General features: G+C 38.8%; 1 protein-coding gene across 4 annotated transcripts in view; it reads right to left on the bottom strand.

The window, feature by feature from the left end:
- ARNTL (aryl hydrocarbon receptor nuclear translocator like) overlaps positions 1 to 13332 on the bottom strand; it is an 84747-nt gene that overhangs the window by 28223 nt on the left and 43192 nt on the right. For 3 of the 4 annotated variants that reach the window (XM_019551477.1, XM_019551476.1, XM_019551475.1), the window contains exons 4-7: positions 9367 to 9387; positions 4052 to 4090; positions 3378 to 3422; positions 2136 to 2293 (exon numbers count right to left, since the gene is read on the bottom strand). In XM_019551477.1, coding sequence (XP_019407022.1) covers positions 2136 to 2293; positions 3378 to 3422; positions 4052 to 4090; positions 9367 to 9387 — 263 coding nt within the window. The remainder of the gene's footprint in view (positions 1 to 2135; positions 2294 to 3377; positions 3423 to 4051; positions 4091 to 9366; positions 9388 to 13332) is intronic. The other variant, XM_019551478.1, reaches the window with a different exon arrangement.

Raw genomic sequence — 13332 nt, 5'->3', positions numbered from 1 at the left:
TTTATATCTAAAGCTTAACTTTTTATCCATACCCCACAAAGGTCTCATACATGCCATGTCTGAGTTGGAAGAAAAAGCGTCTACTGCTTGCTCTCTTCAGGCAAATCTCCTCAGCCTATCAGCCTCTGTTAGCTGAGCCAAACTGCACCCTTGGTAATGCCTGAAACTTCTGGTCTCCTCTGAACTGTAGTTTAGCCTTGGAAAGGACCCTACATTCTAGGGCAGGGGCAGGCAATTATTTTGGGCAGAGGGCCGCTTACTGAGTTTTGGCAAGCCATCGAGGGCTGCAAGACAGGCAGCCCAGGGCAGATAAACATTAATTTTCTAAATTCTTTAGGGACCCCACAAGCCAGATAGAATGGCTTGGCAGGCCGCATCCGGCCCCCGGGCTGCATTTTGCCCACCCCTGTTCTAGGGTGACTGGAGCCAACCACTTACCACAACTCCTTCAAAGCTGCTTATACAAGGATTATCTGTCATCATTTTACCTTTCCCTCTCAGTTCTTAATAACCATTTCACAGCACCCTTGCACTTACCCCTATTATCCAGACATATGGCAATTAAAAACTCAACAGGGAAACACAGAATGTGTATAACAGATAACTAATTTCATAAGATAGTAGAGATTGCCACATTTACTGCAATAATAGACATTACTTAAGTATTTTGATTGTGCATATATGTATGTATGTGTGTGTGTGTGTGTGTATATATTATATAGTAGTTGAACTCCAACACTTCTGCAGTCAAATCAATATTTGGGATTCCTAACTGATTTCTGAATGTCAAAATATTATTTTTCACCCTATCCACAGGAAAAAAAAGCAGGCCATCTTCTTAAATCATCAGAGATCTACCATAATCCTAGTATGTAACAGCAACAAACATGATAGCTGGGTTCTAGGAGAGCCTCTAATTTTGTTTTAAGCAGCCATTAATTATCTCCGATATTGTTTTTTTTAGAGTAGAAGAGGCCCATACCACCTGAAGAAAAATGGGATATCTCTGAAAGTTTGGCCAAAAAGCTGCTTCCCCATCCAGTTAACATAGCATTTAATTTATATGGAACTTTCCCGATTAAAAAAAAAAGTCTGTATCTTGTACATGAATAACTTAAACAGCTAACCAGGTAGAAACTGAACACCAATGAACTATCTTCAAAAATCAAAATTCAAAAGGTAAACTGCAATCATTTTGTTCTGTGTCTACATTAATATAAGGGTAAGTTTGGAACTGTTATTCCACAAAAAAGTACTCTAGATGTAACTGTTTTCCACTTTACAGAACTGTAGCATAATTAGTACTCGTTTATCTTCAACCTTCTTCCCTTTCTTTCTTTTCTTAGAGATGGTTAAATGTTAAATACTTGCATAGATGATATGAAAGTTAACCATACAAATCTGGAAATGCAGATGTTAGCATTCCTACAGAATCATTAACTCTGTCACATTTCATACTTGCAGCTTTTCGCAGTCTTGTTTTCTAGTGAAAGCTGTTTTGTAAGATGTGCATCATTGGTGAAATTCATCCAGGGGCACAAAGCTGGCATAAGATCTTCAGACCATGTAAGTCCTGCATGGCATAAATTGTGTGTCACACGGAGGCCTCTGTTCTGGCCCACATGGGCAATTAGGGACTGGGTTAAAGAGGATGTCTTGGAGGAACAGTTGGGTGGATCCAGAGATTAACAGCTCATTTCAATGATATAGAAAATCAGTAGATGCTATTCCAACTCATAAGCCATGGAGTCCTGTCAAAATGATCCTAGACTTAGAGAGGATGGATTCTGCTTCCCTACAGTTTTCAATATGTGCCATGTGGCTGTCTTTTCTTTCCTGTAGAAAATTTGCTTTTGGATTTACTGCCTTCTGCACAGCTTAACTGCAACCTTTATGTTGCCTTTAATAAGCCAGGTCTCAGAGTCTGTTTTTAGTCCTCACTATTGGCTCAAATGAATGCTGTCAAAGCAGTGTCAAATTTGTACCAGAAGCATGAGTAATCCAAGAGGGATTCGAGACTCTGTGGAAAGTGTGGTGATGATCATGCCAAGACACATGCATCATTCTTGCAGTCTGTAAGCTCTAAACTCCTCATCGTTCAACGTGGGACAAAGGCAAAAAGTTTTGTTACTCACCTCGTAAAGTTTTCATATGCTGAACAGCCATCCTTAGTACAGTAAGTTTATCTAGTTTTCGGGACATAGCATTGCAAGTTGGCACCAAAGATGCCAACTCATCAATAAAACTGTTCATTTTATCTCGACGTCTTTTTTCAATTTGACTATGAGCTTCCCTACACAATAGGAAAAAATAAAAATAATAATAGTATTGAAGAGTGTTATGAAATTCTGAACTGTGAAAAAAACAAATGAAAAGACGATACTTAATTAAAACAGTAGATTGTAGTTCCCATCCTGCAACCTTTGTTCATGGTTTTAAGGCTGCACTTGCACAAGCAGTTGTACAAATGCTAATGGTTAAACATTATTCCTGTGCATAACTCTGGCTCCAGCAGACATTAAAATACTGTGATGGGATGGGCCCTGATCCCCAGTCTCAATAGTCATGTCTCCTGCCATGCCACATGTCCATGGCAGGACATACCACTGGTTGAGACCAGAGACTGATCCAAATCATGCCATTATTTTAATGGAAATGTTACAACCCAATTCAGGTTAGCATGGTTCCTATGTGGAGGGGATAAGTAGCTCCTTCTGCCTTGAAGTTTACTTTTGCCATATCTGGCAGCCCAGAGACAAATCCTGCTGCTTTGTCCTGCAGTTCCTTTGGGACTGTAGGGCAAGGATCTTCACAGGTCACAGCCAATTCTGTAGATTACCATTAAAAATATTTTGGAAGACACCCTTAGCCCCCCTTTTACCTAAGAAGAGTGTGCTGGGCATCATATGTGCCTGTTGATAGTCCACTTTTAAAATTCAAAGATTTTTTTTTCATAGTACATGCCCTATGGCTTTTTGATTTTTAGCACTGTATACCCTGTTAATGCTAGAATGATACACAGCTGTCACTGCAATATTAAATTAGCACTTATAACGTGGAATAATTGGGTGCAAGGCACAGGAAATTAGCCACCCAATACCTACGCTGTGTTAATGGGAATTCTTAGTTAAACTGTATAATTTAAGGAAAATAAAAATATCTAACTTTTGTTTAATAAAATTTCATACAGCTTATAGAAGAACAAATCTTTCAGACTGCAAAATGTGTGAAAAATCAAACATGGGAAGACAGATCTGAGTTTGAAAACTAGCAATATATGCAAATTGTGCCTAACATACTAAACTTGAAATAGTATTTTTTTAATATTAAACTTACTAAGTAACTTATTAACTTTGTTAAGAAATAAAATAGTTCACCTTGCATTTTTTATCCTGCCTTGTTGGTCTGTGTATTCCAACCTGCTGGGAAGGAAGTTACATTAGAGAGTCATATTTTTGAATACAGTGCGAGTCGCATATTGTCTCTGGCAATCAAAACAAAATCACTTAACGTGGAGGGTGGGCAGTGAATTCTCCAAGCCTCTTTCAGTCACACACTATAATATTAGCATTGTCCTGTCAATTTCAAGGTTGCTATGGTGAGATCCAGAAAGTTAAGAGAAAGCTGTCCCTTCACAAAACAGCAGGCATTCTAAAATCTGTTTAAATAGTTCCTTTAATTTTGAAACTAGTGGGATATCGCAAATTATAGGTGTCATTTGTAAAATTTAAATGGCTGCCTGCCTTACTCAAGGATATCTTACACAGTTTATAAAGCAATACTTTTGTATACACTAAATACCTTAACCAGCATATTTTAACATGCATATTTTTCTCTAAATTGTGATTTCTAAATCAGAAAAGTATCCTCCCTAAGGCTCATATTACCTTCTATAATAGCTGTAACAATAAGCTATAATACCGCAAGCAATGACTCTTAGATATATAGAGGCCCAAATATTTCAGTAATATTTACAGATGTAAGTACCACCACAATTCTCACATCCCTAATGAAATGCTTGGAAATGTATATTTTAAAAATTAAATAGTACCTTCCATGCTGATCATCTTTATCTGTATCCATACCTTCCCTGAAAAAACAGAGCAAAACTTTCAAAAATTCAGTAAGATTATTAAATACCAAAAGCTTATATCAAACAAGCATTTATTTATGCTTGTTAAAGAAATCAAACATAATACGTATTTAAACAATGTTATATGCACAAATTCTACATGAAAGATCATAAAGGCTCTGTATGAAGTTGTTTGGTTTTTCTATTGCAATGATGAAACCATCTCACAATAATTTTGCCTACACCAGAACAAACCAACTTATATATTTGACATGCTGTATAGGAAAAAAAGTTACAATCTGACAGCATCGGTTGTATGACAGTATTTTTTAGTCTATTAATGTGTCCTTTCTGGTTTCTCTCCAAAGCATTAAAATGTTTATTCATTATCAAACAACTTGCACTGGTAAGTCAGAAAGAAATAAAAAAACTCAGTAGCATATTACTGACTACCAAAAAGTCCATTTGAAAAAGTTCCAAAGTCTTCAAATGTTGGTCTTCAGCTAACAGCCAAAAGTTCTCCATGTTCAGTTTAATAGTCAGTTCAGGTTACTCAGGGACCTGGCAGACACTAGCTTTATGGTGCAATCATTGCGTTAATCACACCATATATAGTAATAAGACACATTCTGCCAATTTATGACTCAATAAAACAGCAGATCAGCCACAAGGACATTCCACATTTAACATCCCAGACCAGATCTACGCCATGCCTAAGGTTAATGCTCATTTGAGCGCTAGGACCAGGCATGGGACAGCTCCAGATTCCAAAACAGGACCTGGGACTACCCCATGCTCATTCATGATGCTCTGCTAAGCATCAGGATTGGGCATGGGGCAGCCCCTGAATCCTGGACACAATTGCCTAATCCTGATCTGTAGGACTAGGCACTAGGTAGCCCTGGGTTTAAGAACTACACATGCAGCTGGGCTGTGCACACAATTTTTAAAAGCCCAGGCTGCTGGGAACCTGAGATCAGGGAGAGGTTCTCTAATCTCAGGTTCCTGTTTGGGAAAATAGCATGTCATTCACAATTTCAGCACAAGTGATACAAGATGAAGCAGTTTCTTTGGGGGAACCCCAGAATCAGGGTTTTAAAACACCACACGTGGACCTGGTGTTGTCCAGTCTTGATGCTCAGCTAAGGCAGCCCTGGGTTCTGGTTCAGCCCTGGTAGTTATGCAATTGCAATCTGAAGAATTTTATGCCTCATCCCAAATATTATGCATCTTGTCATGCATACATGACACGGTACGACATGTGTCAGTATTTTAACGTCTGCCAGAGGCCTCAAATTAAAATGAGCAAGCTACTTCTAATTCTGTGTAGAATTCTTTTTTTTTTAGCTCTTAGTATTCATGTTCTGGTGTGATGTTTGCAGGTACAGATTAGGGAAACAGAAAATTTTCCCCTTTATATTTCTAAAAAAAATTGTTGTTGATCTCTTATTTCAGGGCATCACAGTTAGCATCACCTATTTTAAAGTCTTTGCTTTTGTCACTTTTAATAGGAATCTAGTAGTATATCCCAAGTTAAGGTTTGCTTTTTAATTCAATTGTGAGCTAGTGCTCATGGAATATTTAATCAGTATTTTAATGATGTACACCTAGACATCTATTTTTTTTTTTTAACCGATACCTGGTTTTAAAATTGTCTTAGTAACATATTGTTTTGTTTATCAGCTATGTGACTACTGTGTTTATATAAACTTCTGTATGCTGATCACATTCATATACGCTTCTCAGAATTGCATCCATACTGGCTGTCATTCTTAATAATTCTGACACAAGACAAAATCCTTGCCTTTCTAAGCAGCTGTTTTGTAAAAAGCTTCAAATTCTGTTCCATGAGGGAATACTATTCTACCATCTTTCTTTTAACTACTTTCTTTTAAGGAATTACCTGGAATTTCCACGGTGATGACAGAAGAAAAATCTTTTATTTTTACACGGAGTCTTTGTTTTCCCTTTTTTTTGTGGGGCTCCTTGCTTTCATGAATTTCTCTGATTTTTGTGAAAAATGCTCAATTTAACATTTTCCACAAAAACCATGAAATGGCGATTTCAGTTCATTCATACCTATTAAGAAGCCAGTGTAGCAGGTGCACAATATACTTCTACAGTCAATTTTCTTTTCTTTGCTCTTGACTGTGGCATAATAATTACTTCCCCATTTTTCACTTAAATTCAAGCACATTAAAGAATTTCCCTTTATTTTATGTGAATCCAACAAAGAACACTGATCCTGGGGCTTCCCCAAAGAAACTGCTTCATCTTAGCATCACTTATGCTGAAATTGTAAATGACATGCCATTTCCCCAAACAAACAGCATTATTTGCTTGAGAATAAGTTTGAATTAACTTCAATCAAACAGGCCTAGTGTTTAGCGTAGCAGACATAGTATAGCAGATTTTACAATTGTTTTTCCCCCTTCTGTCTGTTCTCATGCATCACAGGTTGGCAAAGATCAAAACCACTGGTGAATATATTTTTGAAAAAAGGATATTGATTTCTAGAAGCTGAACTTGATACCTTAAAAGGAATTGATTTTTAGAGGTGGTTACTCACATTTTCTGGAAACTGACCACTTTTAAGTCATTAAAAATTAGACATGCAAAACCGCTAGTTACTTTTGGAAAACTGGGGCCTCAAAAATAAAAAAATGATCCTATTAGCCCCACCTACAGCCCCTTTATGTTGCTTTATGTTAACTTCAAAATTAACTGCAAAATTCCTTCCTCTCTTATACAGAAGGCATAATGTTCAGTTTACACAACTTAGTTTCAATGTTCATCTAAAAACAGTTAGAAACAGTAAACTCCAAAGTGTACCAGAGAGGACGTTCTGGTACCATGAGACAGACAAAATTCATGGAGTTTGCTGACATCTTCAGAATTTCAAAAAGAAATAGATATTTAAATGATGTTACTTGTTTTACAGATAAACCTTCATTTAACCACAATTTCCCTATGCTCCCTCCCACTAATTTTTTTTCAGATCTTCTTCCCACAGTGAACTGTTGCAATTTGCTACCCTTATTTTTTGATCACTGCATTTTTCAAGAGATCCTTTTTTTAATAGCCCAAAAATTGATACATAATAGAATTTCTAATGAGGTATTTTTCTTTTGACATCTGCCTGAAGGGCTCAGGCAAGTAATTTTAAACGGGTTTTTTGGGGAATTTAGTGCATCTTTTTGTCATGAAACCTTTCACAAGATAAAGTCTTAAAAATAATGTGACTAATAAATCATGGTTCAGAATGCTTATCTATGATCATAAATTACAAACACATTTCAGTCATGGAGAAAGGCTAGACAGAGCTCCTTCTGCTGAACTAAAACTAAGCTACATAGCTATGCTACTCTAGAAAGAGTTGCAGTAAAACATTATGCCCCAATGGGACCTTTCCCTCCCTCCATATCTCTTCAGTTGTTCAGAAGTTGGGGAAGCTACTTAGGACTATCATTTTGGGGAGCATTTTATTCTTCCCAACACACAAGATCAACCAATTTTTCTGATCTAGGCATAGCCAAGCCTTCTTCTATTTTCTGCCCCTGTCTATCCATCTATTCACAAAAGGCAAGCAGTCTCTTAATCCTATCCCCCAGCCCCAACACCCACTCATGCAATTGTAATTAGACCTGCAATATGAACAGACTTTACTTGGCTAAGTAAAACTGTATGAGTGAGGATTTACCTTCCTTCAATCCACTACATAGTTGAAAATGGCTAGGGACAATGTAGCCTTTAAAACTGTCTACTTTTTAATGTCCAGTTGATAATAAAAGGAAATTTAATTAAATACCCCAAGAAAATATGAGACTGGGTGATAATAATTACAAAGAGAAAATAGGAAGCAGTGTAACAAACACCTTTAATGTTTTTTTAAAAAAAGCAACATACACACAAGGAAGTTCACATCATTCTAGCTGGTAGTAACTGGTTTAATCTGCAGGGATTATGTCTGAACTGTCTGCTACTATGATACTTTGATCTAAAAAGACTTCCCATGTTTCAAGTTTCCTAGACGTAGCTTCAGCTTATTTGTTAACCTGTTTTAGTACTCAGTTACCATAAATAAGGCCTATTTCTACCCAATTAAATATACTGAAATCACAAAACTGAAGAGTTTTCATTTGCGTTGCACAACTTAACAAGACTTCTAACAAAATTCAATGTCTACGCAAGTTGCAGACTGACAACGTACATACATATATTCACAGACAGAAACTGCTACCTCCTTTCTAACGAGGAAATCTTGACCCTCTCTCTGTATTATACCTCCTTCCATTCATCCTTTTCCTACTCAGATAAAGGGATACCTATGATAAAAGGTTCTCTGCTAAGCTTGTATTGATTGGCAGATAATCAAATATTCTGAAAGGTGAACTATATAATCAAACATTCTGAAATATTTTCTAAGTTGAAGCAGGAAACCCTTGCTTTCACAAATGTCACTATACACCAACAGCAGATATAGGATTTTGACAACAAGGGTATGGACTTGTGTGCCAAGTGACTAGATGTCCAAAGAATGCTTGTTAAGTATCCATACTGGTTGGCGGGTCTGCAGTCAATATTCTTCGAAAGGTTGGGGGCAATGTGGGGAGGATAGTTCCCATCACTGGCCTGAAGGGGCCAATGCCAGGTCAAGTCAGGCCAGATAGGACTTTGCTGGCAAACTAAGTAGAGGAGGAATCAAAAGGGAACACAAACATATCATCCCTGGATTCCCTCCACTACTGTCCACTAAAAGAGCTCTCAACAGAATTAGCATGAATATATTTTTAGATTAAAATGGGGAGGGGGACACAGAAAAAAAAACACCCAATAATTTGGTTTACATACAACTTTTATACTAACTTAACTTACTGTTCAGGTGAGATATTTTAAAACCAAACCAAATTTTTAAACAACACTACTGTGTACACTTACATTAAATAAAGGAATTGATACAGGTATAGCATATTCCCCTTCTCTTTATACCAGTATAAATATCTTTACTTCAAAATACGTGCGATCGCATTGTGGAAGGGATTAAACCAGTACAATTTTCTTATTTGGGCAAACCCAAACAGCCTCTCTAAACAGAGAGGATGAACAAATTTAAACTAAACAAGCAGACATTCTTTAACTGGTGCAAACAGTGTATGTGGATTTGTAAGTCTTTCTAAACCTGACTCAATACTAGCTTAGTTTGTACCCAAAAACTACAAGAGAAAACCCAATATAAAAATTGTACTTCTCTCAGAGTCTGAATTAAAACTAATTACTGAAAGGTTTATACTTACTCAAAAGAAAAGCCATCAAGTCTGAAAAGATAAAGAAAAAGTATTATACACAATGTACAAAGAATCATTAAAATGCTTACTAGATTAAACTACACCAATTTCTTTGGTTTATATTAATTTCCAGTACAGTCCCAATTCTAGCACACTGACATGCAAATTTGTATAGCCGGAAACTAAAAAAAATGTAATTCAAAGTGAAAAGGCTCGTTGATAACCTACTTCAAAAGGGTACAACGCTATTATCTTATAGAAAAATTAATTCCAAGTTTATAAAATTAATTTGAAAGGATACCAAAGTTGACTTCCTTAAAATTAAACCTATTGTGTGCCTTCTGTTTAGTGAGGGTAAACTATGAGCTTCTTGCCTTACCTGTCAACAGTATGGTTAGAGAATTGAGGTACAAAGGTCTCCATAGGATGGAGCAATAAGCACACCTAAAGTTTCTTGTGTCTGGTGTAGCCCAGCAGGAAAAATGGACTCTTATCTTCAAAATGAGAACTGCAGCACTGATTTAAGATATACTTTCCCTGATATCAGAAGGGCAGTATAAGGAAAATATAAATGAGGTTAATTGTTACCCTTGCTAATGTCTCTTCAGGTGTATTAAGACACCAATAGTGTCACTTTAGTCTTTGTACCCAATCCCTAGAGTTTTAAGATAAAAGCTCTATAAAATCTACTCAAACACTCAGAAGCTCTTTTCCATAGTCATCATTACAAGTGCTACCATAATCACAGAACAATAGGTGCACTAAATGTCAATATTTGATACTTAAGTCTTAAATAAACATGATAGTCTTTACCATTCAATGTACTTTCTAAATTAGAAATAAAACCTCAAATAATGTTGAGTGTTCCCTCACCTATGAATCAGTCAATACATTCCATGGTTATTATGCTTGTCAGCATAAAATTTAAACTGTAATGAGGCATCAATAACAAACTTATTTTAGATAATTAAATAACTGCTTCCAAAGGAAGATTTTCAAAATGTATCAATCAATACCTCAGACACAAAAGGTATCAATTTACCAACTGTTAGAAGATTAGAAGGTAACTCAAGAGCCCCAAAAGCTTTTTGCTCACTTAGATCAGGCACATTTTGTAAATTGTAAATTTCTTCTGTAAAATCATAAAACTAAAGACATCATTTCTGGCTGTGAAATAAAAGTTATAATCCAAGACATCCTGTTGATCTTATGTGACAGGAGTAAAATCATGAGCGACTCAATAAAAAAAACCCACCACCACATAGGCAGCAGGGTTAAGATCATTTTGCCTAATAAAAAGGTTCCAAATCACTTAAGGCCAGGTTATAAAAGGGACAGGGATAACCCAGAAGGGCAGGAAACTTGTTGGAAGAGAAGGTTTGTGGCTCCTTCTATAGGCTGAAAGAGAAAAGGGAAAGTATGTTCCCACACTACTGGGATGACTGTACAAGATTTAACATAAATGCAAATTTTAAGCATTTTATTAAATTGTTCTGACTTTATTCTTCTCTTAGTTATTGTAGTTTTACACATTACAAAACTGTGTATAACTGGCTTACCACAGGGAAACATGGGGCACTACAAACTGGACACCAGTAGGTTTTTTAGGTAGTCAGGCTCAAAGACGGAATAAACTTCTGGATGTCTCAATTTGCTAGACATCAATTCATCTGTTCCAGTCAAATAGTACGGTCAGAGCACAGGTAACCTGCTGCAGTGGCAGCAGTGGAACTGATAGGAGCTAATCTGGAGAACAGACTGATGGCTGTTTTGTATGTGATAGAGTTTAAGCCCGTTCCACCACAGAGCGATTAAGCTGAAGGAATCTCCTGCTGCTTACATCTATCTACTTCACCAACAGCTACACAACTGCTCTTATGCCAGGTGAACAATGAATTGGAGCTTCTTGTGATCTAATTCACTGTTCACTTGAAAGAACAGCAATTACAAGAAGATATCTATGAAGTAAATGTAAGCAGCTCAACACAATTGCCTTCAAACAACCTATTACAGTTATGTCCAGACAGAAGGAAAAATCAGGGGCGTCTATTACAAAAAATACAGGAGTCAATTACTATAAAAAACAGAAGAGGGGTATTCAATGGCCAGGTCAACATTTTTACACTTCAGGTGCAACCACCATTAAAGTTTATTATGGAGTGTCTTCTGATTAGAAACAGACATTTGAAGGGCTTTAGATGTAAAGAAACTTTATGTTTCTCACTTATTTAACTTAAGCTCAAATTCTATCCGTAAGGCCATATCCAGACAAGCATGGACGTGCAGTCTGCAGTGTCACATACTGCATGTATGGGCATTCCCTGCGCTGTTACCTTGCAGCACAGGGGGCAGAGGGGTTGATCCCAGGAGATTCTGGGGTATGGCAGCAGCTGGCCCCAACCTCCCCGCTGTCCCACCCAGGGTAATCTGCTGCATGCTACAGGATGTGTGGCATGGGTGTTTCCTGGGGACAAGTAACATCAGTACATGATGTCCTGCTGCTACTTGTCCCCAGGGAAACAAACTCCCACGCTCATCTGGACACGGCCAAAGACTGTCAAAAGGTTTGCGGCATAAAAAGCAGATTTAGTCTTTCCAGAAGAAAAGAGGAATTCAGAAATATTACACATTCAGAAAAAAAAAGATTGAAAAGGAAGTGACATGAGAGGCAGGGATTTTTAAGGGGATGACATCTTTTACTGAACCAACTGCATAATTGGGAAATTAGAGAAGCTTTTAGGCACAAGGCACCCACCTCAACGTCACTTATTCTAGTGTAGTGGCCCCTGAACGCTCAACCTACATGGCTCCATTGGTCAAATGAGTGTTGCAGGGCTAGTCTACTGTAACCAGTGCAGGCTCAGCATGCAGGGCTGGTCTAAGGGTGCAATCTGGCATGCTGGCCTGACCCTGCATGCCATATATGGGCAGTGCCAGATATGTACCAGATGTACCAGATTGTGGCAGTGCACCTTTGGGTGCCTGCCACATTAGGCAGCCAGAAACAGGAAACAGCCGGGCATATAAGGCACTAGGCACATAAAGGCTGCAGTTTGCTGCTGCCAGCCCAGGCACAAACATTGCCTGGCTGAACTGCATGGGACATCTAGCAGGTATAAGCAGGAGGCTCTTTGTCTTGGGCATGAACTAAAACTGCACCCTGCTGGGGAAGGGTGGCCTGGTAGGGCTCCTAGTGGAGTGGGGGCCCCCAGGAAATGCCAAGCCAGTTACCTCCTCGGTGAAAGGAGCATCTTAATCCCAGTCCCCATCTTCAGGTGGGCTTTGGAGGAGGTAGCGGGGCCAGGCACACCTGCGAACACCTGAGCCCCTGGGAAGGGTGGGGTGCAAGACCCCAGGGAGTACATGTGGTAGGCCAGGCACCTTAGCCTACAGGGATGGTCCACCCCAAGGTCCTGAGGGAAGGCGGTGTAGTGAGACCCTAGGGAAGAGTACAGAGTTGTGAAAGTCCTAAGAGGGCAGGGATGTAGGTGGCCCCACACAGAGTAGGGTTGAACGTGAGTAGGCAGGAAGGGCAGTCCCAGGGGCACAATGAGTAGGGCCGAAATGGGTGCAAGCCTGAAGGGCAACACCAGGGCCAGCCCCGGGAGTGGTTGATTGTGAGGATGATGAGAAGACTCCAGGGTGGGGCATGTTGTGGAGGCGCTAGAGTGGGCACAATAGGAACCCCAGGAGTTGGGAGTAGGCCAAGGTATGTCTTCAGATGCCTGAGGCCGTAGTTGGGTCAGAGGCTGTATGGGGGTCTCGGCCAGAGAGTTAGGGGCGATGCCTAACCCCGGTAAGTCCTCCACCGCAAGGAAGCTGAGTGTGGGTCACAGTTTCATAGTTTCTAGGGTCGGAAGGGACCTGAGTAGATCATCTAGTCCGACCCCCTGCCATAGCAGAAAAGAATACTGGGGTCAAATGACCCCAGCAAGGTGTTCATCTAACCTCCTCTTAAACACCCCCAGGGTAGGA

The sequence above is a fragment of the Crocodylus porosus genome, unplaced genomic scaffold (assembly GCF_001723895.1).
Source record: "Crocodylus porosus isolate Cpor-Errol unplaced genomic scaffold, CroPor_comp1, whole genome shotgun sequence".
NCBI classification, from domain to species: domain Eukaryota; kingdom Metazoa; phylum Chordata; order Crocodylia; family Crocodylidae; genus Crocodylus; species Crocodylus porosus.
This window is presented reverse-complemented; position numbering and strand designations above follow the sequence as displayed.